The sequence below is a fragment of the Pelodiscus sinensis genome, unplaced genomic scaffold (genome assembly GCF_049634645.1).
Source record: "Pelodiscus sinensis isolate JC-2024 unplaced genomic scaffold, ASM4963464v1 ctg107, whole genome shotgun sequence".
In the NCBI taxonomy this organism is placed as follows: Eukaryota; Metazoa; Chordata; order Testudines; family Trionychidae; genus Pelodiscus; species Pelodiscus sinensis.
In genome coordinates, this window is record NW_027465981.1 from 236,283 (window position 1) to 263,774 (window position 27,492).

Sequence of the window (27,492 nt, forward strand, 5' to 3'; positions counted from 1 at the left end):
GACCTCGTGACACCGGATGTGCCCCCAGCCACTTGACAAAGACAACAGATTCTGGATCAGCACCTTTCAGCATTGACAGCCGCAGGCCTCAGAACCAGAAAGAGACACCTCAGGTGTCTGTAGCTTCCAGCAGAAACCCCCTCCCAGGAACTGAGTCGGGGCGCAGATTTCACTGCAGCTCTGGTGACGACGAAGGCCCTGCCTCACTCACAGCGTTCGCTTTGCTTCTCTGCCTTCCTTTCCCTGGGGGTGATGCTCCTCAGAGCACAGGCGAGCGCTTTCCCTGTGCAGCCAGCCTGGTGTAGACGCAGACAGCAGAGGTGCTGTTCTCTCTCAGGCCTCATGCTGCTATGGCACCTACTTGCTGACGCAGCGCCAGGCCTCCTGTGCTTTCATGACAGGGTTAGGCAGCAAAGGTCTGCGTGCACTGGGAAAGGGGCACCCGCAGCCAGACGCTCCCTTGGCCCGGAGGAGCAATTGCCCAGCACTGTCCTCTAGCACCTTGGAGGAGAAACGATATGTCACCCCCTCTCCCTGACGCTACAAACAGTTCTGGCTCTTTCCGGAGGGCTGCAGGCATTGCAAGTGGGCAGCTGCCTGTAATGCCCTGGCCACGGCCTTGCAGCCATGTGTTAGCCTGTTGCTTGCTGAGGGGTCACTGCTGCAGGACGGGCAGGTGACCCGACCGTTGAGCGTGGCGGGGGGATCAGACCTGCGGCTTGAGGGAGCCTGGATCCCTGTGTGGCCGCAGGCAAGGCCTGGGCACCCTGAGGGCAGGGATGCCGGTGCAGAGAGCCCTCAGTGCTGCTTGCCAGGTGTGTCGAAGATGCTGGCATAGCAAAGCCGCATAAGGGCCAGTGCAGTTCCTGTTGTTCAGGGGAGGCCCTGACTGTCCCCAGCCATGCCTCAGGGTCCTCCCAAGACGCAGCCCTTTTGAAATGTTCCTGGTGCCAGGGCTCCAAGCTTCTCCCCAGGAGGTGATGTCGCAGCCAGACCCACGGTCCAGCTGGGAGTTTTCCACCTTTCCATCCCACTAACCCTCATTACAGCCCTGGCTCTGGCTCAGTGCAAACGCAGCAGGCTGCTCTGCCCACGCAGGCGTGGGTGTAAAGCAAGACACAGGCAGACTGGTTGCAAGGAGAGCTGTCACTAGTGTGGCACCTTTCCCGGGCCTGGGGAGGGCCAGCAGGGATCACTGCCTGTCTCTCGGCACATGGCAGTGCCAGGGGTGTGCCTCACGGTCCCCCTAGCGCTGGCACCGCAGCGGGGCAGATGCAGCAGCTCCCTAGGTGCCTCACTAGCAGGAAGCCTGGAGGTCTCTCCGCAGCACTTGGTCTCGCTTCCTCTCAGTTGTGCAGATCCCCGCAGCAGGGCGGCTGCTGCCCCGGGCAGGGTGCAGCAAACAGGCGGGCGAGTCCCGCTCCCGTGCCCAGGACAGGGGTCACCGACTGCCTCAGTGGGTCGTGGCTCTGCCTTGCATTCCGGCTGCCCTCCACACCCTCAGTGGGTCTAGTGAGAACCCGGCCTGTCCCTAAGAATGGAGCCCGAAGGAACTCTTCCTGCCACCACACGGCCCCAGGGGCAGCACATTTTGGTGGCTCCCTGAGATGGGGCCACTGGGCCCCAGTGTAAAGGAGGCTGAGGGAGCGGTTGATGTAGGGCCTAGCGAGCGAAGGGACATTTGCACACCCAGTGCTCTGGCCCCTCACCCCCGCCTGGGGATGCTCTGCCCTGAAGGAACCGAACCTGCTGTCCCCCCACAGAACAGAGCCCTTCCTCTGTCTGCAGGCAACAGAAGGGGGCTGGGCCGCAGGAGGCCTGGGACGGCGCTCTCCCCGGGCCTCCTCCTGAGCCGCTGAGGGGGAAAAGGGGGATAGTCAGATCTGGCCAGCGGGCCCCGAGGGATTACAGAGCTGTGTCTCCCGCACTAACTGGTGGGACTCCAGCATTCGAGCCCAGCTCCTGCGCCTTACCCTTGCGCCTCTTCCAAACAGTCCTCGCAACAGAACCAGATTCTTGGCGTCAGGAAAAGGTCCCAGGGTCCGGGCATGCTGCTGCTCTATAGCCTGACGCATGGGTGGGTCCCACCAGGGCACTTGGCTCATCGTGCGGATGGCAGCTATGCCCAGAGAGAGTCCACAGCAAGAGACAACAGTTACACAATCCAGCTCCCTCGGCTGTGCCATCTCCGCCCAGGCGCATGCCACCCAGAGACAGGCCTGTCAACCCCGGTTAGCACAGAAATCCCCCGCTAGCTACCCAGGAGGCGTTCGCTGTTAGCTTTGATGTAAACAAGCACCGAGCAAGAAAAGCAGACACAAGACAGCTCCGAGCAGAGACGCACACGATGCAGCAGGCACGTGGCAGGGAGAGTTGCCCCCTTCCAGAGATGGAGGAGAGAGAGTCCTGCACACGAGAGGCATCCACATGAACATGCACCCCCACCAGAACACCATTCAGCCAACCCGCCATTCCTGATCCAGTGCGAGCGGGGCACCTGGCCAGCGCACAGAGACACCGGCCTGACATGCAGCAAGACCGGGGCAGAGCCCTCCCACAGGGTAATGGGGGCAGTGCCCCCAGCCCACCCTCCCTCCCTCCAGGCCAAGTAGCAGCTGTCCCACTCCCTTCTCTCCCCCTTCCTCGGGGCTTTGTGGCTTCTTTGCGATGGATTGGAACCAGGAAAATGGAGACAGGCGCTCCCTCGCTCCAGGCAAGAGCTGGGCCCTGGGGACCAGGAGGACGCATGCCCAGAGACAGCAGGCGGAGTTTCTGCCACAGGGGAGAAGCCGAGGCCTGATTGGGGGGCAGTGAGAGGTGACAGAGTAGGGGGGCTGCCCCTCCTCATCCAGAGCTTTCTCACTGCGCTTGCCCACCGCCTCCCTTCCCAGCAAAGGCCTTTAGCTCAGCCAGGGGGGAGGGGCAGGGCTGTCGGGAAAGGCTCCAGAATCTCCCCGAACGGACATGCAGCTCTGCTGATGCCCCCGTCCCAGCCATTGGCCCCCTCACACACAGGGGCACAGATTTTAAGCCAGCGGGAACTATCAGGTGAACCCGACTGATCTGCACGGCACAGGCCAGACAGGGCCTTTCATCCAGCGACTCCTGCAGTGAGCCCCCACGTTCTGGTGGCGCTAGGGCATATCCTGCAGTGGGAGCGTCTCCATCTCGAGGCTCCAAGGGACAGGGACTCCACCGTACCCTCGGCCAAGCTGCTCCCCAGGCTAGTTACCCTCACAGGCGCCTGAGTCCCACTTCCGACCATTCCAGCCACTGGATGTCACTCTGCCCCCCAGCACCGGGTGTATGCACAAGCTGAGCTACGGTTTAGGGCAGGCCTGGGCAAAACACCCTCTGCGGGCTGGACCCGGCCCGCCAAGCCACCGGATCCAGCCCATGGACACAGTAGGGAGGCTCCGGCGGAGTCCCCTGCTTGCCCTGCCCCGCACACTGCTCAGAAAAGCGGCTGCTGGGCCGTTTGTGTGTGAGAGCAGAGGGGAGGAGAAGTGGTGCTTCACATGCTGCTCCCGCCCCCGGCACAATCCCATTGGCTGCTTTCTGGCCAACGGGAGCTGCCTGTTTCAAGAACAGACAGTGCGCGAAGCACCTCTCCCCCTTCCCCTCAGGCCCTGCAGCCTGTGTGGGGGCAGGGCAGGTCTGGATGTTTGGGCTCGGGTTGCAGGGTCCTAAAACCCTGGCTCCAGTCTGAGCCTGAATGTCTATACCACAGTTAAACTGCACCTCCCCCAAGCCCAGCACGCCCCTCACTGTTCATTGCAGTGTAGGCTGCACTTGTCTGCTGGGTTAAAGAGCCCTCTGGAGCCGAAACCTAGTCCCTGTGCCGGAACTCGCTCTAGTCATCGCGTCTCTTGGGCGAACTGGACCCTGAACAGACTGAGCTGCCAAAGTCTGGCCCTGCACAGCAGATTTCCCAAGCCTGGAATTCTTGCAGCTTTTCAGTTTGCCAGCTTCCTTTCTGGTGTGTGGACACAAAAACTGGCCACACAGTCCAGCTGACTACTGCAGGGAGCCGTGGTAACACCTCCTCCCTCCTCCTCCCAGGCACACAGTCCAGCTGACTACTGCAGGGAGCCGTGGTAACACCTCCCTCCTCCTCCCAGGCACACAGTCCAGCTGACTACTTCAGGGAGCAGTGGTAACACCTCCTCCCTCCTCCTCCCCAGCAGAGAATCCTGCGTCCGCCCAACGATCACGTTTGCTCTCTTATCCCCCATGTTGGTTTGGGTTCTATCATGACCTCAAATACATAGAATCATAGAATAATAGGACTGGAAGGGACCTCGAGAGGTCATCAAGTCCAGCCCCCCGCCCTCAAGGCAGGACCAAGCTCCGTCTACACCATCCCTGACAGATGTCTATCTAACCTGTTCTTAAATATCTCCAGAGAGGGAGATTCCACCACCTCCCTTGGCAATTTATTCCAATATTTGACCACCCTGACAGTTAGGAATTTTTTCCTAATGTCCAATCTAAACCTCCCCTGCTGCACTTTAAGCCCATTACTCCTTGTCCTGTCCTCAGAAACCAAGAGGAACAAATTTTCTCCTTCCTCCTTGTGACACCCTTTTAGATATTTGAAAACCGCTATCATGTCCCCCCTTAATCTTCTTTTTTCCAAACTAAACAAGCCCAGTTCATGAAGCCTGGCTTCATAGGTCATGTTCTCTAGACCTTTAATCATTCTTGTCGCTCTTCTCTGTACCCTTTCCAATTTCTCCACATCTTTCTTGAAATGTGGCGCCCAGAACTGGACACAGTACTCCAGCTGAGGCCTAACTAGTGCAGAGTAGAGCGGCAGAATGACTTCACGAGTTTTGCTTACAACACACCTGTTGATACAACCTAGAATCATATTTGCTTTTTTTGCAACAGCATCACACTGTTGGCTCATATTCAACTTGTGGTCCACTATGACCCCTAGATCCCTTTCCGCCATGCTCCTTCCTAGACAGTCGCTTCCCATCTTGTATGTATGGAACTGGTTGTTCCTTCCTAAGTGGAGCACTTTGCATTTCTCTTTATTAAACCTCATCCTGTTTACCTCTGACCATTTCTCTAACTTGCTAAGGTCATTTTGAATTATGTCCCTATCCTCCAAAGAAGTTGCAACCCCACCCAGTTTGGTATCATCTGCAAACTTAATAAGCGTACTCTCTATCCCAATATCTACATCATTGATGAAGATATTGAACAGTACGGGTCCCAAAACAGACCCTTGTGGAACTCCACTTGTTATCCCTTTCCAGCAGGATTTAGCACCGTTAACAACAACTCTCTGACTACGGTTATCCAGCCAATTATGCACCCACCTTATCGTGGCCCTATCTAAGTTATATTTGCCTAGTTTATCAATAAGAATATCATGCGAGACCGTATCAAATGCCTTACTAAAGTCTAGGTATATGACATCCACCGCTTCTCCCTTATCCACAAGGCTCGTTATCCTATCAAAGAAAGCTATCAGATTAGTTTGGCATGACTTGTTCTTCACAAACCCATGCTGGCTATTCCCTATCACTTTATTACCTTCCAAGTGTTTGCATAGGATTTCCTTAATTACCTGCTCCATTATCTTCCCTGGGACAGACGTTAAACTGACCGGTCTGTAGTTTCCTGGGTTGTTCTTATTCCCCTTTTTATAGATGGGCACAATATTTGCCCTTTTCCAGTCTTCTGGAATCTCCCCTGTCTGCCATGATTTTTCAAAGATCATAGCTAAAGGCTCAGATACCTCCTCTATCAGCTCCTTGAGTATCCTGGGATGCATTTCATCAGGACCTGGTGACTTGCTGACATCTAACTTTCCTAAGTGATTTTTAACTTGTTCTTTGTGTATCCTATCTTTTAAACTTACCCTCTCTCTGCTTGTATTCACTACGTTAGGCACACCTCCAGACTTCTCGGTGAAGACCGAAACAAAGAAGTCATTGAGCATCTCCGCCATTTCCAAGTTCCCTGTTACTGCTTCTCCCTCCTCACTAAGCAGTGGGCCCACCCTGTCCTTGGTCTTCCTCTTGCTTTTAATGTATTTATAAAAGGTCTTTTTGTTTCCCTTTATGCCTGTAGCTAGTTTGTTCTCATTTTGTGCCTTTGCCTTTCTAATCTTGCCCCTACATTCCCGTGTTGCTTGCCTATATTCATCCTTTGTTAGTTGTCCTAGTTTCCATTTTTTATATGACTCCTTTTTTATTTTGAGATCATGCAAGATTTCCTTGTTAAGCCAAGCTGGTCTTTTGCCATATTTTCTATCTTTCCTACACAGCGGAATTGTTTGCTTTTGGGCCCTTAACAACGTCCCTTTGAAATACTTCCAACTCTCCTCAGTTGTTTTTCCCTTCAGTCTTGCTTCCCATGGGACTTTACCTACAAGTTCTCTGAGCTTATCAAAATCTGCCTTCCTGAAATCCATTACCTCAATTGTGCTGGTCTCCCTTCTACCTTTCCTTAAGATCATGAACTCTATTATTTCGTGATCACTGTCCCCTATACTGTCTTCCACTTTCAAGTTCTCAACTAGTTCCTCCCTATTTGTTAAAACCAAATCCAGAACAGCTTCTCCTCTGGTAGCTTTTTCAACCTTCTGAAACAGAAAGTTGTCTCCAATGCAGTCCAGAAACTTATTGGATAGCCTGTGCCCCGCTGTGTTTGTTAGTTTCCCAACATATGTCTGGATAGTTGAAGTCCCCCATCACCACCAAATCTTGGGCTTTGGCTAGTTTTGTTAATTGTTTGAAAAAGGCCTCATCCACCTCTTCCACCTGGCTAGGTTGCCTGTAGTAGACTCCTAGCATGACATCACCCTCGTTTTTTACCCCTTTTAGCTTAACCCAGAGACTCTCTACACAGCTACCTCCTACGTTCATCTGCTCCTTTCAGAGCAACTCCTTGCTAAGAGTCCTCCGTCGCTGCATGCCGTGCGCCCAGAGGTGTGACCCTGTCTTTGGCTCTCTGAAAGGACAGACTGTTTGCGGGAGGAAAGGTGCCAGGTAATCCTGAGCGCTCTGCCAATGTTCCTCTCTCCTGACCCACTCCTCCAGCTGCTGTTTCCTCAGCCCTCCTCTCTCCTGAGGGCCCTCACCCCTGGCAGCGGCTCCACCGCCGTTCCAGTGCTGGCAGACAGATTCCAAGGCCAGAAAAGACCATTGTCCTTATCCAGCCTGACCTCTCGCATGGCAAAGCCCAGAGACCTACTCAAACGCATCCTTAGAGCAGAGCTGTTAGAAAAACCTCGAATCTTGATTTTAAAATTGCCCGTGATGGAGCAGCCACCATGATCCTGGAGAGATTGGTACATAAGAGCGGCCAGACTGGGTCAGACCAACGGTCCATCCAGCCCAGTTCCCTGTCTGCCCAAAGTGGCCAATGCCAGGTGCCCGAGAAGGAGGGATCACAACAGGTAATCCTCATGTGATCCCTCCCCCGTCACCCACTTCTAGAGAAACAGAGGCCAGGTACACCATTCCTACCCATCCTAGCTAATAGCCACTGATGGACCTACCCTCCGTGAATCTATCTAGCTCTTTGTTGAACCCTGTTGAAGTTCTAGCCTTCACCGCATCCTCTGGCAAGGAGTTCCACAGGTTGACTGCACTGAGGGAAGAAAAACTTCCTTCTGTTTGTTTTAAACCTGTGGTTAACTGTCCTCAGCATTAAAATGGTCACACTTTATTTCCCATCTGACTTTGTCTAGTGTTAGCATCCAACCACTGGGCCATGTTTAGCTTTGTCTGCTGAGTGGAAGAGGTAATTTGCTCCTAGTGTAGCTCTGCTGATGCCCCTTGTTCTCAGCCCATAGCCTTAGCCCAGCTCTGCTAGGCCTGGCCTCCCCTTGCACAGGTCCCTGAGCAGAAAGGGGCAGCTAAAAGTCAGTTTGTCCCTCTGGAACATGTGCACGAGGAGTGTTCCCTCTGTCCTGTGAGGCTTCTGTGTGCCTGGCCTGGCCTGAGATGGAGAGCGTGGTCTATACAGTGCAGCAAACCCAGCTCAGCAGGCGCTCCCCAGCTATGACTGGCCAGCCTGTTCCTTGCCATGGAGTTTCCATCTGGGTGGTGTCTGGCCTGTCATGGCCTTCCTGGGGCACCTCCGTCCTCCACCCGTCTCAGCCAGGGAGCAGCTTGCAGGCCAGGACCCAGACATTGTGGCTCCTGCATGTCAGCCCATGTATCCAAGGGCTTCAGGAGAATGGCTGTCAACAGCAGCTCTCTGGCCAAGGCCACTGTGCATCTCGGCCCCCGTGCAAGTGAAACGATCGGGCCTGGAACAGCTGTCGCCTCCTCTGCCCAAAGCCAGCCACACTGCCCTGCGGCTAAGGGAAAGGGGCACTCCCCTCTGACTCCAAGGGACGCATGGCTCGCCAGAGTCGTCCCTCCCCGAAAGCAGCGGCTAATGGGCTTGAGTAGAGGGACGGCACCTACACACCAGGCATACAGGAGTGCGAGGATCACTCCTACTAACTACCCCCTCGAGGACTGTGGCCCTCCAGCCCACGGAGCCTGGGGGCTTGGCCACACCAGCGCTGGGAGGACCCAGGAGCAGACAGGCTGTGGTATTCTAGGCAGCTTTGCCGAAAAATCTTCCATCTTCCGCTGGCTGCAAGTGACACCTCCACTGTCTGCCCGAAGCAGCATCTAAGCAGGAGCGAGAATCAGTATGGTGCCCTGTGCCTTTCTCCAGCCGCGGCGCGTGCCCTGGAGCTAGCGCCCTGGAGCCTGCTGTCTTCTGGAGTGTTTTCTCTTGGGAGGGGTGGAGCACCTCAGTCCCACTGTGCCTCCCACAAAGACAAGTGGAGGGGCGGCTCCTGAGCCAGGGCATGTGCTGTGGCCCCTTCCGAGAGGCAGGCCAGATCTGCTCTGCCCATGACAATCCCAGCCTGCAGGGGCTACAGGGAAAGCCTAGAGAGCCCGGCAGTCTGGGGGCCTGCCCTGGCCTTGCCTTGGAAGGCTGCACTTTTCAGCAGGGGAGACTCTGCGTGTGCAGCACAGGGGAACGGTGCGGCTGAAGGAGGGCCACTGAGAGTCAATGTGACCCCTCTGTAACTGGCACTGCCCCACGCCGGGGGGCTAAGGGGGCTGCTCCCGTTCCCTAAGGCTGAGCGCCCAGGCTGCCCCCGAGCCAATGCTGACAGGGGCCGTCTCGCCTTCTTCCCAGTCTTGCTGATCGCCGGGGATTCACAGAGACACCAGCTCGGCTCCAGGAGTGAGGCCACACAGGGAATTCCACTCTGGCCCTGGCGAGCCAGGCTTGCCAAGATGGCTCTTACCTGTAGATGATGCAGGCGCAGTCCCGGCAGGTCCCACAGTTGGCAATATCCTGCCCTGTCCGGTATGAGCGTCGCCTACAACAGAGCAGAAAGCCCCATGAGCCGCTGGTCCCCGTGTCGCTCAGAACCGCCCTGGAAGAACTCCCCAAGCGCCTGTGACATCACTGCGTCGCCGTAGCAGAATGGTGATGTCCGTGATGCCAGGCAGCAGGAGCCAATAGGCCAGGGTGATGGGAAAACTCCCTAGAGAACTACAGCAAGAGCGATCGGGGCGTGGCGAGTATCCTCAGAGCTGGGCATCGAACACAGGCAGTAGGGCTGTGGGTGGACTGGCAGCACCATTCCCAGCTTTTGCAGAGGAGGCAGGGAAGCTTCCAGGACCTTGCCTATGGGCTAGGACAGCGAGGTTCTAGGCGCCCCGGACTCCTGGGCTCTCCCCACTGCGTTCTCTGACCATCCCTGGGAGGAGATGCCACCGTGAGCAGAGAGCTGGGCTGCACTTACCGCCGGTGCCACGGAGTCCCGGGCCAGACTGCCTGGATGGCACAGGCCACGTACCAGCCCCCAAGCGTTCCTAGAGCAGAGCTATTAGACAAGCATCCCCGTGGACTGAGCAATTCACCCTGGCCCTTGGCAAATTATCGTTACAGCTAATTGTTCTCGCCGTTCAAAGGTTACCCCATGGTGCCAAACCAGTTCTGAAGAAGTGTGGCTACTGCTATAGCAAACTAGCCACATTCACGGCCAAACAGTCACATTCTACAAGTATATTAGGAGCAAGGGGAAGACCAAGGACAGGTTGGCCCATTGCTCAGTGAAGAGGGAGACACCTGGAAATGGCAGAGGTGCTTAATGACTTCTTTGTTTCGGTTTTCACCAAGAAGATCGATGGTGACAGGATGCCTAACAGAGAACACTAGTGGAAAGGGGGTAGGGTTAAAAGTTAAAATAAAAGAACGGGTTAAAAATGACTTAGACAAGTTAGATGTCACCGGGGCCTGATGAAAGGCATCCTAGAATACTCAAGGACCTGAGAGAGGAACTATCTGAGCCTTTCGCTGTCATCTTTGAAAAGTCATGGAAGTCGGGAGAGATTCCAGAAGACAGGAAAAGGGCAAATCTAGTGCCCATCTATAAAAAGGAAAATAAGAACCCAGGAAACTACAGACCAGTCAGTTTAACTTCTGTGTCAAGAAAGATAATGGAGCAAGTAATTAAGGAATTCATCTGCAAATATCTGGAAGATGATAAGGTGACAGGGAACAGCCAGCATGGATTTGTAAAGAACAAATCATGTCAAACTAATCGAATAGCTTTCTTTGCTATGATAACGAGTCTTGTGGCTAAGGGAGAAGCAATGGATGTGGGATGCCTAGACTTTGGTAAGGCATTTGATACAGTCTCACATGACCTTCTTATCAATAAACTAGGGAAACACAACCTAGCTGGGGCTATGTAAGGCGGGTGCATAACTGGCTGGATAACCGTTCTCAGAGAGTCGTTATTAATGGTTCACAGTCATGCTGGAAGGGCAGGTCAAGTGGGGTTCTGCAGGGGTCTGTTTTGGGACCGGTTCTTTTCAATGTCTTCATCAATGATTTAGATGATGGCAGAGAGAGGATGCTTATTAAGTTTGCAGATGATCCCAAGCTGAGAGGGGTTGCACGTGCTTTGGAAGATAGGGTCAAAATGCAAAAGGATCTGGACAAACTGGAGAAATGGGCTGAGGTGAGAAGGATGAAGTTTAATAAGGACAAATGCAAAGTGCTCCACTTAGGAAGGAACAATCGGTTTCACACACACAGAATGGGAAGCAACTGCCTAGGCAGGAATACTGCAGAAAGGGATCTAGGGGTCATAGTGGACAACAAGTTAAATATGAGCCAATAGTGTGATGCTGTTGCAAAAAAAGCAAACATGATTCTGGGAGGCATTAACAGGAGTGCTGTGAGCAAGACACGGGACGTCATTCTTCCGCTCTACTCTGCACTGATTAGGCCTCAGCTGGAGTATTGTGTCTGGTTCTGGGTGCCACATTTCAAGAAATATGTAGAGGAATTGGAGACCGTCCAGAGGAGAGCAACAAAAATTATGAAAGGACTAGGAAACATGAGCTATGAGGGAAGGCTGAAAGAATAGGCTGATAGGGGACATGAGAGCAGTTTTCAGATACCTAAAAAGATGTCACAAGGAAGAGGGAGAAAACTTGTTCTCCTTGGCCTCTGAGGACAGGACAAGACGCAAGAGGCTTAAACTGCAGCAAGGGAGGTTTAGGTTGGACGTTAGGAAACACTTCCTACCTGTCAGGGTGGTGAAACACGAATAAATTGCCCAGGGGGTTGTGGAATTGCCCTCACTGGAAATATTGGAGAGCAGGCTGGACAGACACCTGCCAGGGATGATCTCGATGGTGCTTGGTCCTGCCATGAGGGCAGGGGACTGGACTTGATGGCCTCTTGATGACCTCTGGACTCAATGACGTCTATTATTCTACTATTGTTCAAGCCAACTAGCTACGCTCAAGCAGACACAGAGCCACATGCGACTAGTGGCTAGTGTGTGGGACACCACAGGGTTTTGCCTCATTTCTAGTCTGAATTTGTCTCTGTTCAGCTCCCACCTTTTCTCTGCTGGACAGAAGAGCCCTTGTTAAACATTTGTTCCCATGTACCTGTTGAGTCGCTGCTTCCCAGGGCAGAGCCCCCATCCTGTAGGCGTAGCAGTGTCCTTGCTTGCTAGATGGACACTTTCCCGTTTAGCCCGATTGGAATATATTCGAATGCAGTTACTTAGGATCCAGCTTACTGTCGAGCAGTGACCCGCCTTCTTCACTCTGCACCATCCCCAGCGCTCGCATCAGTTTGTTTCCAGTGCAAGGTCAAGCAGGGCAGGACCATTCCCAGCCCTTCCCTGGCTCAGGACAGATTTTGTGCATTTCTCTGAGTTACAGAATGGGGGGCAGGAGCAGCAGAAGGCCTGATCCCCCTGCCCTCTGTGCATGGCAGCTTAGCAGAGAATCAGGTGGCCCTTGCATTCTGAGCTCTCTGGGGAGCCTGTGACCTCCAGAAAGCATGGGAAGACACCGCAGGCTCTGTCCTTGGGCCTGCATAGCTGAGAGTGACAGCTCCTTGCATCTGGGAGAAGAGAAAAGCACTAGAAGGCTCAGGCTGGAGGGACAGATAAGGACAGCGGCTGGGACTGCCAGCCTGAGTACGCCCCGTGGCCCAGTCTCCCCTCTCTGGCAGGCCAGCACCATTTGCCTCCAAGGAAGGTGTAGGAACCCTTGCAGCAGTCTGCTCCAGCTGGGTTATGTCCAGTCCTACAAGTTGATAAGCCTGACCTCAGGGCCACAGCCGATTTGCTTTCCAGGACTCTCATCTGAGCATAAACCATCCCACACATTCGAATACTTAACTCCATTCCCCTCTTGAAATCTTCTCATGGAATCCCCCGGTTGGCAGAGACCTCAGGAGGCATCGAGACCAGCCCCCGGCCCAAAGCAGAGCCAACCCCCCAACTCAGTCAGCCCAGCCAGGACTCTTCAATCTTGATACGTTCTTGACACTAATACCATCCTGTGGCAGCGAATTCCAAAGAATAGTTACACCGTGTGCAAAAATAGTCCCTTTGATTGACGTTGAATTTCCCCCATTCAGTTCCATTGACTTTGTCTGTGAGAAGAGGAGCTCCTGCTTCTAGCCCATTCAATAGTTTATAGACTTCTAGTCTGTCTCCTCTAATACTTCTCCTCTTATGGGAACAATACCAGGTGGGCACGTCCATTGGGCCGGCTCTATCTTGGGGGCCATATTTTGCCTGCCCTGGTCTAGACGGTGCTTGGTCCTGCCGTGAGTGCAGGGGCCTGGACTAGATGCCCTCTTGGGTCCCTTCTAGTCCTGTGATTCTAGATTTACATAGTAGCACATTTGATTTTTCCAGGGCTCCAGAACTTACCCAGTGTTCAAGGTTTGTTAAAAATGCATAATACCGGTTCAGAGCTCCTGAGCCAGGGTGCAGGCTGTCTGGTCCCCAGGCGTCAAAATGCTTCTCTTCAATAGCTGTTGTTTAACATCCTCCGTACTCACAGATGGAGCAGAAAATATTTCATTATCATTGTGTGACATGAGATCACCCCCTTGTTTCTTTCCAGACACTGGACTGCCTGCCTGCCTTTTCTGCATTGTGATTTTCCCTGCCTTGCCTAGCATTAGACCTGTAGCATTGGTAGGGTGTCCTTTGTTCCCCTTGCTATATTCCTTCTCCCCACTCGCCCTAGATTTTTCCCTGAGAGTTTTAGTTTCCCTTTTCACCCGATGGGTGCTATTCTGTTTGTGTCGGCAAGTTACCTACTTCTCCGAACTGCGAAGATGAGACAGAAGGGCCCCGCCGGGAAAGCCCAGGCATTCTTTCTGCACACAGCAGAGACGTTTGCCCCTTGTCTGGCCTGGTGCCTACAGCAGCCTCCTACAAGGAACCCACCTTGTGACGTGACCTGTAGAATACTGAGCTGGAAGCAGACAAGGCTGCTGGTGTCATTTTCAGAACAGCCTTGCAACCTTTTCTGTCCTTCCTACCCCCTTCTGTGCGTGTGCATCCAGCTGAGGGCCTCCCTGGGCTGCCTACAGAGAGGCTACGTCCCTTTCCTGAGCTGACCGCTAATTTGACCCCTGGAGTCTCCATCCCTAGAGGTTCCTCAGTCCCTGCTGGACACAGCCCTGGCTGGGCTGACTGAGTCGGGCTGGTCCTGCCTTGGGCTGGGCCTGGACTCGATGGCTCCTGAGGGCTCGGCCAGCCCTGGGGTTCTGTGAAACCAACGAAGAATTGAGATTTTTCCCTGCAGTGTTGCTCTGCATTTCCCAGCCTGAAACCCAGCTGCCAGGGTACTGCCCTTTCCCCCCTGGGCAGGTCCCTCTGCTGCACCCCCCGTAACTTGGAGTCCCACGCCAGCGTCCCCGCAGCACTGCTACCCCTCCTTTTCAGACAGCTCATAAGGACGTGGCATCCCGGGCCTGTGCAGAACCAGCGGGCCCCAGCATTAGCCTTCGCCATGCTGAAAACTGACCCCTGGGACTCCAGCCCGTTCCAGCCCCGGACAGAGCGCTGCCCCCACACCTCGGGGCAGCACCTTGGCCAATGCATTGGAAAGGCCAAACCCAGTGCCAGAGGCACATGTGCACACTTGCTGGAATGATGGGAATCCCCCGGCACGAGCTGCAAGGGGGAGGGCCTGGAAGTTTGGGGAGCTTAGGTGCAGCCCTGCCCTGGGGAAGGTAGCCTGATTCAGGCTGAGGTCCATGGGACGAGGCTGCTCTCTGCAGTGGGCAGCACAAGCCCAGTCTGACAATACAAACTCACTGAATTGACACAATTGTATGGGGAGCCGGGGCTGAGTTAGCAGGGGGCTGGGAGTCTGGACTGAGGGGCACTAGCAGAGCTGGGGGAGGCGGCAGCCCAGCACTGGGCTGGCAGGTGTTGGCGTGGGACGGGAGGTTCTGAGGGAAGGTATGTGGGGAGCAGGTGGCTGTTGGCGTGGGACGGGAGAGCCGAGGGAAGGCATGTGGGGGGCAGGCGTGTGTTGGCGTAGGACGGGAGAGCCGAGGGAAGGCATGTGGGGAGCAGGCGGGTGTTGCCGTGGGACGGGAGAGCCGAGGGAAGGCATGTGGGGAGCAGGCGGGTGTTGGCGTAGGACGGGAGAGCCGAGGGAAGGCATGTGGGGGGCAGGCGTGTCTTGGCGTAGGACGGGAGAGCCGAGGGAAGGCATGTGGGGAGCAGGCGGGTGTTGCCGTGGGACGGGAGAGCCGAGGTAAGGCATGTGGCGGGCAGGCGTGTGTTGGCGTAGGACGGGAGAGCCGAGGGAAGGCATGTGGGGAGCAGGCGGGTGTTGGCGTGGGACGGGAGAGCCGAGGGAAGGCATGTGGGGAGCAGGCGGGTGTTGGCGTGGGACGGGAGAGCCGAGGGAAGGCATGTGGGGGGCAGGCGTGTGTTGGCGTAGGACGGGAGAGCCGAGGGAAGGCATGTGGGGAGCAGGCGGGTGTTGGCGTGGGACGGGAGAGCCGAGGGAAGGCATGTGGGGAGCAGGCGGGTGTTGGCGTAGGACGGGAGAGCCGAGGTAAGGCATGTGGGGGGCAGGCGTGTCTTGGCGTAGGACGGGAGAGCCGAGGGAAGGCATGTGGGGAGCAGGCGGGTGTTGGCGTGGGACGGGAGAGCCGAGGTAAGGCATGTGGGGGGCAGGCGTGTCTTGGCGTAGGATGGGAGAGCCGAGGGAAGGCATGCGGGGAGCAGGCGGGTGTTGCCGTGGGACGGGAGAGCCGAGGGAAGGCATGTGGGGAGCAGGCGGGTGTTGGCGTGGGACGGGAGAGCCGAGGGAAGGCATGTGGGGAGCAGGCGGGTGTTGGCGTGGGACGGGAGAGCCGAGGGAAGGCATGTGGGGAGCAGGCGGGTGTTGGCGTAGGACGGGAGAGCCGAGGGAAGGCATGTGGGGGGCAGGCGTGTGTTGGCGTGGGACGGGAGAGCCGAGGGAAGGCATGTGGGGGGCAGGCGTGTGTTGGCGTGGGACGGGAGAGCCGAGGGAAGGCACGTGGGGAGCAGGCGGGTGTTGGCGTAGGACGGGAGAGCCGAGGTAAGGCATGTGCGGGGCAGGCGTGTCTTGGAGTAGGACGGGAGAGCCGAGGGAAGGCATGTGGGGAGTAGGTGGGTGTTGCCGTGGGACGGGAGAGCCGAGGGAAGGCATGTGGGGAGCAGGCGGGTGTTGGCGTGGGACGGCAGAGCCGAGGGAAGGCATGTGGGGAGCAGGCGGGTGTTGGCGTGGGACGGGAGAGCCGAGGGAAGGCATGTGGGGAGCAGGCGGGTGTTGCCGTGGGACGGGAGAGCCGAGGGAAGGCATGTGGGGAGCAGGCGGGTGTTGGCGTGGGACGGCAGAGCCGAGGGAAGGCATGTGGGGAGCACGCAGGTGTTGGCGTGGGACGGGAGAGCCGAGGGAAGGCATGTGGGGAGCAGGCGGGTGTTGCCGTGGGACGGGAGAGCCGAGGGAAGGCATGTGGGGAGCAGGCGGGTGTTGCCGTGGGACGGGAGAGCCGAGGGAAGGCATGTGGGGAGCAGGCGGGTGTTGGCGTGGGACGGCAGAGCCGAGGGAAGGCATGTGGGGAGCAGGCGGGTGTTGGCATGGGACGGCAGAGCCGAGGGAAGGCCTCTGGGGAGCAGGCGTGTGTTGGCGTGGGTCGGGAGAGCCGAGGTAAGGCGTGGGGAGCAGGCGGGTGTTGGCGTGGGACGGCAGAGCTGAGGGAAGGCATGTGGGGAGCAGGCGGGTGTTGGCGTGGGACGGGAGAGCCGAGGGAAGGCATGTGGGGGGCAGGCGGGTGTTGGCCTGGGACGGGAGAGCCGAGGGAAGGCATGTGGGGGGCAGGCGTGTGTTGGCGTGGGACGGGAGAGCCGAGGGAAGGCATGTAGGGGGCAGGCGGGTGTTGGCGTGGGACGGCAGAGCCGAGGGAAGGCATGTGGGGGGCAGGCGTGTGTTGGCGTGGGACGGGAGAGCCGAGGGAAGGCATGTGGGGAGCAGGCGGGTGTTGGCGTGGGACGGGAGAGCCGAGGGAAGGCATGTGGGGAGCAGGCGTGTGTTGGCGTGGGTCGGGAGAGCTGAGGGAAGGCATGTGGGGAGCAGGCGGGTGTTGGCGTGGGTCGGGAGAGCCGAGGGAAGGCATGTGGGGGGCAGGCGTGTGTTGGCGTGGGTCGGGAGAGCCGAGGGAAGGCATGTGGGGAGCAGGCGGGTGTTGGCGTGGGACGGCAGAGCTGAGGGAAGGCATGTGGGGAGCAGGCGGGTTTTGGCGTGGGACGGCAGAGCCGAGGGAAGGCATGTGGGGAGCAGGCGGGTGTTGGCCTGGGACGGCAGAGCTGAGGGAAGGTATGTGGGGAGCAGGCGGGTGTTGCCGTGGGACGGGAGAGCCGAGGGAAGGCATGTGGGGAGCAGGCGGGTGTTGGCGTGGGACGGCAGAGCTGAGGGAAGGTATGTGGGGAGCAGGCGGGTGTTGGCGTGGGACGGGAGAGCCGAGGGAAGGCATGTGGGGGGCAGGCGGGTGTTGGCCTGGGACGGGAGAGCCGAGGGAAGGCATGTGGGGGGCAGGCGTGTGTTGGCGTGGGACGGGAGAGCCGAGGGAAGGCATGTAGGGGGCAGGCGGGTGTTGGCGTGGGACGGCAGAGCCGAGGGAAGGCATGTGGGGGGCAGGCGTGTGTTGGCGTGGGACGGGAGAGCCGAGGGAAGGCATGTGGGGAGCAGGCGGGTGTTGGCGTGGGTCGGGAGAGCCGAGGGAAGGCATGTGGGGAGCAGGCGGGTGTTGGCGTGGGTCGGGAGAGCCGAGGGAAGGCATGTGGGGGGCAGGCGTGTGTTGGCGTGGGTCGGGAGAGCCGAGGGAAGGCATGTGGGGAGCAGGCGGGTGTTGGCGTGGGACGGCAGAGCTGAGGGAAGGCATGTGGGGAGCAGGCGGGTTTTGGCGTGGGACGGCAGAGCCGAGGGAAGGCATGTGGGGAGCAGGCGGGTGTTGGCCTGGGACGGCAGAGCTGAGGGAAGGTATGTGGGGAGCAGGCGGGGGTTGCCGTGGGACGGCAGAGCCGAGGGAAGGCATGTGGGGAGCAGGCGGGTGTTGGCGTGGGACGGCAGAGCCGAGGGAAGGTATGTGGGGAGCAGGCGGGTGTTGCCGTGGGACGGGAGAGCCGAGGGAAGGCATGTGGGGAGCAGGCGGGTGTTGGCGTGGGACGGGAGAGCCGAGGGAAGGCATGTGGGGGGCAGGCGTGTGTTGGCGTGGGTCGGGAGAGCCGAGGGAAGGCATGTGGGGAGCAGGCGGGTGTTGGCGTGGGACGGCAGAGCCGAGGGAAGGCATGTGGGGAGCAGGCGGGTTTTGGCGTGGGACGGCAGAGCTGAGGGAAGGCATGTGGGGGGCAGGCGGGTGTTGGCTTGGGACGGGAGAGCCGAGGGAAGGCATGTGGGGAGCAGGCAGGTGTTGGCCTGGGACGGCAGAGCTGAGGGAAGGCATGTGAGGAGCAGGCGGGTGTTGGCGTGGGACGGGAGAGCCGAGGGAAGGCATGTGGGGGGCAGGCGGGTGTTGCCGTGGGACGGGAGAGCCGAGGGAAGGCATGTGGGGGGCAGGCGGGTGTTGGCGTGGGACGGGAGAGCCGAGGGAAGGCATGTGGGGAGCAGGCGGGTGTTGGCGTGGGACGGCAGAGCTGAGGGAAGGCATGTGGGGAGCAGGTGGGTGTTGGCGTGGGACGGCAGAGCCGAGGGAAGGCATGTGGGGGGCAGGCGGGTGTTGCCGTGGGACGGGTGAGCCGAGGGAAGGCATGTGGGGAGCAGGCGGGTGTTGCCGTTGGACGGGAGAGCCGAGGGAAGGCATGTGGGGAGCAGGCGGGTGTTGGCCTGGGACGGCAGAGCTGAGGGAAGGCATGTGGGGAGCAGGCGGGTGTTGCCGTGGGACGGGAGAGCCGAGGGAAGGCATGTGGGGAGCAGGCGGGTGTTGACGTGGGACGGCAGAGCTGAGGGAAGGCATGTGGGGAGCAGGCGGGTGTTGCCGTGGGACGGCAGAGCTGAGGGAAGGCATGTGGGGGGCAGGCGGGTGTTGGCCTGGGACGGCAGAGCTGAGGGAAGGTATGTGGGGGGCAGGCATGTGTTGGCGTGGGAAGGCAGAGCTGAGGGAAGGCATGTGGGGGGCAGGCGGGTGTTGGCCTGGGACGGCAGAGCTGAGGGAAGGTATGTGGGGGGCAGGCATGTGTTGACGTAGGACGGGAGAGCCGAGGGAAGGTATGTGGGGAGCAGGCGGGTGTTGGCCTGGGACGGCAGAGCTGAGGGAAGGTATGTGGGGGGCAGGCATGTGTTGGCGTGGGACGGCAGAGCTGAGGGAAGGCATGTGGGGGGCAGGCGGGTGTTGGCGTGGGACGGCAGAGCCGAGGGAAGGTATGTGGGGAGCAGGCGGGTGTTGCCGTGGGACGGCAGAGCCGAGGGAAGGTATGTGGGGAGCAGGCGGGTGTTGCCGTGGGACGGGAGAGCCGAGGGAAGGCATGTGGGGAGCAGGCGGGTGTTGACGTGGGACGGCAGAGCTGAGGGAAGGCATGTGGGGAGCAGGCGGGTGTTGGCGTGGGACGGGAGAGCCGAGGGAAGGCATGTGGGGAGCAGGCGTGTGTTGGCGTGGGACGGCAGAGCTGAGGGAAGGCATGTGGGGAGCAGGCGGGTGTTGGCCTGGGACGGCAGAGCTGAGGGAAGGTATGTGGGGAGCAGGCGGGTGTTGCCGTGGGACGGGAGAGCCGAGGGAAGGCATGTGGGGAGCAGGCGGGTGTTGGCGTGGGACGGCAGAGCTGAGGGAAGGCATGTGGGGAGCAGGCGGGTGTTGGCGTGGGACGGCAGAGCTGAGGGAAGGCATGTGGGGAGCAGGCGGGTGTTGGCGTGGGACGGCAGAGCTGAGGGAAGGTATGTGGGGAGCAGGCGGGTGTTGGCGTGGGACGGGAGAGCCGAGGGAAGGTATGTGGGGAGCAGGCGGGTGTTGGCGTGGGACGGGAGAGCCGAGGGAAGGCATGTGGGGAGCAGGCGGGTGTTGCCGTGGGACGGCAGAGCTGAGGGAAGGTATGTGGGGAGCAGGCGGGTGTTGGCGTGGGACGGCAGAGCTGAGGGAAGGCATGTGGGGGGCAGGCTTGTGTTGGCGTGGGACGGCAGAGCTGAGGGAAGGTATGTGGGGAGCAGGCGTGTGTTGCCGTGGGACGGCAGAGCCGAGGGAAGGCATGTGGGGGGCAGGCGGGTGTTGCCGTGGGACGGCAGAGCTGAGGGAAGGCATGTGGGGAGCAGGCGGGTGTTGGCGTGGGACGGCAGAGCTGAGGGAAGGCATGTGGGGAGCAGGCGGGTTTTGGCGTGGGACGGCAGAGCTGAGGGAAGGCATGTGGGGAGCAGGCGGGTGTTGGCGTGGGACGGCAGAGCCGAGGGAAGGCATGTGGGGAGCAGGCGGGTGTTGGCGTGGGACGGCAGAGCTGAGAGAAGGCATGTGGGGAGCAGGCGGGTGTTGGCGTGGGATGGGAGAGCCGAGGGAAGGCATGTGGGGAGCAGGCGGGTGTTGCCGTGGGACGGGAGAGCCGAGGGATGCATGTGGGGAGCAGGCGGGTGTTGGCGTGGGACGGCAGAGCTGAGGGAAGGCATGTGGGGAGCAGGCGGGTGTTGCCGTGGGACGGGAGAGCCGAGGGAAGGCATGTGGGGAGCAGGCGGGTGTTGCCGTGGGACGGCAGAGCTGAGGGAAGCTATATAGGGGGCAGGCATGTGTTGGAGTGGGACGGGAGAGCCGAGGGAAGGCATGTGGGGAGCAGGCGGGTGTTGGCGTGGGACGGGAGAGCCGAGGGAAGGCATGTGGGGAGCAGGCGGGTGTTGCTGTGGGACGGGAGAGCCGAGGAAAGGCATGTGGGGAGCAGGCGGGTGTTGGCGTGGGACGGGAGAGCCGAGGGAAGGCATGTGGGGAGGAGGCGGGTGTTGGCGTGGGACGGCAGAGCTGAGGGAAGGCATGTGGGGGGCAGGCGTGTGTTGGCGTGGGACGGGAGAGCCGAGGGAAGGCCTCTGGGGAGCAGGCGTGTGTTGGCGTGGGACGGCAGAGCCGAGGGAAGGCATGTGGGGAGCAGGCGGGTGTTGGCCTGGGACGGCAGAGCTGAGGGAAGGCATGTGGGGAGCAGGCGGGTGTTGGCCTGGGACGGCAGAGCTGAGGGAAGGCATGTGGGGGGCAGGCGTGTGTTGGCGTGGGACGGCAGAGCTGAGGGAAGGTATGTGGGGAGCAGGCGGGTGTTGGCGTGGGACGGGAGAGCCGAGGGAAGGCATGTGGGGGGCAGGCGTGTGTTGGCGTGGGACGGGAGAGCCGAGGGAAGGCATGTGGGGAGCAGGCGGGTGTTGGCGTGGGACGGCAGAGCCGAGGGAAGGCATGTGGGGAGCAGGCGGGTGTTGGCGTGGGACGGCAGAGCTGAGGGAAGGTATGTGGGGAGCAGGCGGGTGTTGGCGTGGGACGGGAGAGCCGAGGGAAGGCATGTGGGGGGCAGGCGTGTGTTGGCGTGGGACGGGAGAGCCGAGGGAAGGCATGTGGGGAGCAGGCGGGTGTTGGCGTGGGATGGCAGAGCTGAGGGAAGGCATGTGGGGAGCAGGCGGGTGTTGCCGTGGGACGGGAGAGCCGAGGGAAGGCATGTGGGGAGCAGGCGGGTGTTGGCGTGGGACGGGAGAGCCGAGGGAAGGCATGTGGGGGGCAGGCGGGTGTTGGCCTGGGACGGGAGAGCCGAGGGAAGGCATGTGGGGGGCAGGCGTGTGTTGGCGTGGGACGGAAGAGCCGAGGGAAGGCATGTAGGGGGCAGGCGGGTGTTGGCGTGGTACGGCAGAGCCGAGGGAAGGCATGTGGGGGGCAGGCGTGTGTTGGCGTGGGACGGGAGAGCCGAGGGAAGGCATGTGGGGAGCAGGCGGGTGTTGGCGTGGGACGGGAGAGCCGAGGGAAGGCATGTGGGGAGCAGGCGTGTGTTGGCGTGGGTCGGGAGAGCTGAGGGAAGGCATGTGGGGAGCAGGCGGGTGTTGGCGTGGGTCGGGAGAGCCGAGGGAAGGCATGTGGGGGGCAGGCGTGTGTTGGCGTGGGTCGGGAGAGCCGAGGGAAGGCATGTGGGGAGCAGGCGGGTGTTGGCGTGGGACGGCAGAGCTGAGGGAAGGCATGTGGGGAGCAGGCGGGTTTTGGCGTGGGACGGCAGAGCCGAGGGAAGGCATGTGGGGAGCAGGCGGGTGTTGGCCTGGGACGGCAGAGCTGAGGGAAGGTATGTGGGGAGCAGGCGGGTGTTGCCGTGGGACGGGAGAGCCGAGGGAAGGCATGTGGGGAGCAGGCGGGTGTTGGCGTGGGACGGCAGAGCTGAGGGAAGGTATGTGGGGAGCAGGCGGGTGTTGGCGTGGGACGGGAGAGCCGAGGGAAGGCATGTGGGGGGCAGGCGGGTGTTGGCCTGGGACGGGAGAGCCGAGGGAAGGCATGTGGGGGGCAGGCGTGTGTTGGCGTGGGACGGGAGAGCCGAGGGAAGGCATGTAGGGGGCAGGCGGGTGTTGGCGTGGGACGGCAGAGCCGAGGGAAGGCATGTGGGGGGCAGGCGTGTGTTGGCGTGGGACGGGAGAGCCGAGGGAAGGCATGTGGGGAGCAGGCGGGTGTTGGCGTGGGTCGGGAGAGCCGAGGGAAGGCATGTGGGGAGCAGGCGGGTGTTGGCGTGGGTCGGGAGAGCCGAGGGAAGGCATGTGGGGGGCAGGCGTGTGTTGGCGTGGGTCGGGAGAGCCGAGGGAAGGCATGTGGGGAGCAGGCGGGTGTTGGCGTGGGACGGCAGAGCTGAGGGAAGGCATGTGGGGAGCAGGCGGGTTTTGGCGTGGGACGGCAGAGCCGAGGGAAGGCATGTGGGGAGCAGGCGGGTGTTGGCCTGGGACGGCAGAGCTGAGGGAAGGTATGTGGGGAGCAGGCGGGGGTTGCCGTGGGACGGCAGAGCCGAGGGAAGGCATGTGGGGAGCAGGCGGGTGTTGGCGTGGGACGGCAGAGCTGAGGGAAGGTATGTGGGGAGCAGGCGGGTGTTGCCGTGGGACGGGAGAGCCGAGGGAAGGCATGTGGGGAGCAGGCGGGTGTTGGCGTGGGACGGGAGAGCCGAGGGAAGGCATGTGGGGGGCAGGCGTGTGTTGGCGTGGGTCGGGAGAGCCGAGGGAAGGCATGTGGGGAGCAGGCGGGTGTTGGCGTGGGACGGCAGAGCCGAGGGAAGGCATGTGGGGAGCAGGCGGGTTTTGGCGTGGGACGGCAGAGCTGAGGGAAGGCATGTGGGGGGCAGGCGGGTGTTGGCTTGGGACGGGAGAGCCGAGGGAAGGCATGTGGGGAGCAGGCAGGTGTTGGCCTGGGACGGCAGAGCTGAGGGAAGGCATGTGAGGAGCAGGCGGGTGTTGGCGTGGGACGGGAGAGCCGAGGGAAGGCATGTGGGGGGCAGGCGGGTGTTGCCGTGGGACGGGAGAGCCGAGGGAAGGCATGTGGGGGGCAGGCGGGTGTTGGCGTGGGACGGGAGAGCCGAGGGAAGGCATGTGGGGAGCAGGCGGGTGTTGGCGTGGGACGGCAGAGCTGAGGGAAGGCATGTGGGGAGCAGGCGGGTGTTGGCGTGGGACGGCAGAGCCGAGGGAAGGCATGTGGGGGGCAGGCGGGTGTTGCCGTGGGACGGGAGAGCCGAGGGAAGGCATGTGGGGAGCAGGCGGGTGTTGACGTGGGACGGCAGAGCTGAGGGAAGGCATGTGGGGAGCAGGCGGGTGTTGCCGTTGGACGGGAGAGCCGAGGGAAGGCATGTGGGGAGCAGGCGGGTGTTGGCCTGGGACGGCAGAGCTGAGGGAAGGCATGTGGGGAGCAGGCGGGTGTTGCCGTGGGACGGGAGAGCCGAGGGAAGGCATGTGGGGAGCAGGCGGGTGTTGACGTGGGACGGCAGAGCTGAGGGAAGGCATGTGGGGAGCAGGCGGGTGTTGCCGTGGGACGGCAGAGCTGAGGGAAGGCATGTGGGGGGCAGGCGGGTGTTGGCCTGGGACGGCAGAGCTGAGGGAAGGTATGTGGGGGGCAGGCATGTGTTGGCGTGGGAAGGCAGAGCTGAGGGAAGGCATGTGGGGGGCAGGCGGGTGTTGGCCTGGGACGGCAGAGCTGAGGGAAGGTATGTGGGGGGCAGGCATGTGTTGACGTAGGACGGGAGAGCCGAGGGAAGGTATGTGGGGAGCAGGCGGGTGTTGGCCTGGGACGGCAGAGCTGAGGGAAGGTATGTGGGGGGCAGGCATGTGTTGGCGTGGGACGGCAGAGCTGAGGGAAGGCATGTGGGGGGCAGGCGGGTGTTGGCGTGGGACGGCAGAGCCGAGGGAAGGTATGTGGGGAGCAGGCGGGTGTTGCCGTGGGACGGCAGAGCCGAGGGAAGGTATGTGGGGAGCAGGCGGGTGTTGCCGTGGGACGGGAGAGCCGAGGGAAGGCATGTGGGGAGCAGGCGGGTGTTGACGTGGGACGGCAGAGCTGAGGGAAGGCATGTGGGGAGCAGGCGGGTGTTGGCGTGGGACGGGAGAGCCGAGGGAAGGCATGTGGGGAGCAGGCGTGTGTTGGCGTGGGACGGCAGAGCTGAGGGAAGGCATGTGGGGAGCAGGCGGGTGTTGGCCTGGGACGGCAGAGCTGAGGGAAGGTATGTGGGGAGCAGGCGGGTGTTGCCGTGGGACGGGAGAGCCGAGGGAAGGCATGTGGGGAGCAGGCGGGTGTTGGCGTGGGACGGCAGAGCTGAGGGAAGGCATGTGGGGAGCAGGCGGGTGTTGGCGTGGGACGGCAGAGCTGAGGGAAGGCATGTGGGGAGCAGGCGGGTGTTGGCGTGGGACGGCAGAGCTGAGGGAAGGCATGTGGGGAGCAGGCGGGTGTTGGCGTGGGACGGCAGAGCTGAGGGAAGGTATGTGGGGAGCAGGCGGGTGTTGGCGTGGGACGGGAGAGCCGAGGGAAGGTATGTGGGGAGCAGGCGGGTGTTGGCGTGGGACGGGAGAGCCGAGGGAAGGCATGTGGGGAGCAGGCGGGTGTTGCCGTGGGACGGCAGAGCTGAGGGAAGGTATGTGGGGAGCAGGCGGGTGTTGGCGTGGGACGGCAGAGCTGAGGGAAGGCATGTGGGGGGCAGGCTTGTGTTGGCGTGGGACGGCAGAGCTGAGGGAAGGTATGTGGGGAGCAGGCGTGTGTTGCCGTGGGACGGCAGAGCCGAGGGAAGGCATGTGGGGGGCAGGCGGGTGTTGCCGTGGGACGGCAGAGCTGAGGGAAGGCATGTGGGGAGCAGGCGGGTGTTGGCGTGGGACGGCAGAGCTGAGGGAAGGCATGTGGGGAGCAGGCGGGTTTTGGCGTGGGACGGCAGAGCTGAGGGAAGGCATGTGGGGAGCAGGCGGGTGTTGGCGTGGGACGGCAGAGCCGAGGGAAGGCATGTGGGGAGCAGGCGGGTGTTGGCGTGGGACGGCAGAGCTGAGAGAAGGCATGTGGGGAGCAGGCGGGTGTTGGCGTGGGATGGGAGAGCCGAGGGAAGGCATGTGGGGAGCAGGCGGGTGTTGCCGTGGGACGGGAGAGCCGAGGGATGCATGTGGGGAGCAGGCGGGTGTTGGCGTGGGACGGCAGAGCTGAGGGAAGGCATGTGGGGAGCAGGCGGGTGTTGCCGTGGGACGGGAGAGCCGAGGGAAGGCATGTGGGGAGCAGGCGGGTGTTGCCGTGGGACGGCAGAGCTGAGGGAAGCTATGTAGGGGGCAGGCATGTGTTGGCGTGGGACGGGAGAGCCGAGGGAAGGCATGTGGGGAGCAGGCGGGTGTTGGCGTGGGACGGGAGAGCCGAGGGAAGGCATGTGGGGAGCAGGCGGGTGTTGCTGTGGGACGGGAGAGCCGAGGAAAGGCATGTGGGGAGCAGGCGGGTGTTGGCGTGGGACGGGAGAGCCGAGGGAAGGCATGTGGGGAGGAGGCGGGTGTTGGCGTGGGACGGCAGAGCTGAGGGAAGGCATGTGGGGGGCAGGCGTGTGTTGGCGTGGGACGGGAGAGCCGAGGGAAGGCCTCTGGGGAGCAGGCGTGTGTTGGCGTGGGACGGCAGAGCCGAGGGAAGGCATGTGGGGAGCAGGCGGGTGTTGGCCTGGGACGGCAGAGCTGAGGGAAGGCATGTGGGGAGCAGGCGGGTGTTGGCCTGGGACGGCAGAGCTGAGGGAAGGCATGTGGGGAGCAGGCGGGTGTTGGCGTGGGACGGCAGAGCTGAGGGAAGGTATGTGGGGAGCAGGCGGGTGTTGGCGTGGGACGGGAGAGCCGAGGGAAGGCATGTGGGGGGCAGGCGTGTGTTGGCGTGGGACGGGAGAGCCGAGGGAAGGCATGTGGGGAGCAGGCGGGTGTTGGCGTGGGATGGCAGAGCTGAGGGAAGGCATGTGGGGAGCAGGCGGGTGTTGCCGTGGGACGGGAGAGCCGAGGGAAGGCATGTGGGGAGCAGGCGGGTGTTGGCGTGGGACGGCAGAGCTGAGGGAAGGTATGTGGGGAGCAGGCGGGTGTTGGCGTGGGACGGCAGAGCTGAGGGAAGGCATGTGGGGAGCAGGCGGGTGTTGGCGTGGGACGGCGGAGCTGAGGGAAGGCATGTGGGGAGCAGGCGGGTGTTGCCGTGGGACGGCAGAGCCGAGGGAAGGCATGTGGGGAGCAGGCGGGTGTTGCCGTGGGTCGGGAGAGCCGAGGGAAGGCATGTGGGGAGCAGGCGTGTGTTGGCGTGGGACGGGAGAGCCGAGGGAAGGCATGTGGGGAGCAGGCGGGTTTTGGCGTGGGACGGCAGAGCCGAGGGAAGGCATGTGGGGAGCAGGCGGGTGTTGGCGTGGGACGGCAGAGCTGAGGGAAGGCATGTGGGGGGCAGGCGGGTGTTGCCGTGGGACGGCAGAGCTGAGGGAAGGCATGTGGGGAGCAGGCGGGTGTTGGCGTGGGACGGCAGAGCTGAGGGAAGGCATGTGGGGAGCAGGCGGGTGTTGCCGTTGGACGGCAGAGCCGAGGGAAGGCATGTGGGGAGCAGGCGGGTGTTGCCGTGGGTCGGGAGAGCCGAGGGAAGGCATGTGGGGAGCAGGCGGGTGTTGCCGTGGGACGGGAGAGCCGAGGGAAGGCATGTGCGGAGCAGGCGGGTGTTGCCGTGGGTCGGGAGAGCCGAGGGAAGGCATGTGGGGAGCAGGCCGGTGTTGCCGTGGGACGGGAGAGCCGAGGGAAGGCATGTGGGGAGCAGGCGGGTGTTGCCGTGGGTCGGGAGAGCCGAGGGAAGGCATGTGGGGAGCAGGCGGGTGTTGCCGTGGGTCGGCAGAGCTGAGGGAAGGCATGAGGGGAGCAGGCGGGTGTTGCCGTGGGACGGGAGAGCCGAGGGATGGCATGTGGGGAGCAGGCGGGTGTTGGCCTGGGACGGCAGAGCCGAGGGAAGGCATGTGGGGAGCAGGTGGGTGTTGGCGTGGGACGGGAGAGCCGAGGGAAGGCATGTGGGGAGCAGGCGGGTGTTGGCCTGGGACGGCAGAGCCGAGGGAAGGCATGTGGGGAGCAGGCGGGTGTTGGCTTGGGACGGCAGAGCCGAGGGAAGGCATGTGGGGAGCAGGCGGGTGTTGGCGTGGGACGGCAGAGCTGAGGGAAGGCATGTGGGGAGCAGGCGGGTGTTGCCGTGGGTCGGGAGAGCCGAGGGAAGGCATGTGGGGAGCAG

The 27,492-nt window shown here is 61.2% G+C and overlaps 2 protein-coding genes across 3 annotated transcripts in view; one reads left to right on the plus strand and one right to left on the minus strand.

The window, feature by feature from the left end:
- Positions 1-27,492, plus strand: part of LOC102455798 (dedicator of cytokinesis protein 2-like) — a 336,752-nt gene that overhangs the window by 229,677 nt on the left and 79,583 nt on the right. The gene's annotated exons all lie outside the window — the stretch shown is intronic.
- Positions 1-27,492, minus strand: part of LOC142825635 (uncharacterized) — a 71,876-nt gene that overhangs the window by 5,249 nt on the left and 39,135 nt on the right. Inside the window, exon 3 of the mRNA XM_075917671.1 lies at positions 9,281-9,355. Coding sequence (XP_075773786.1) covers positions 9,281-9,355 — 75 coding nt within the window. The remainder of the gene's footprint in view (positions 1-9,280; positions 9,356-27,492) is intronic.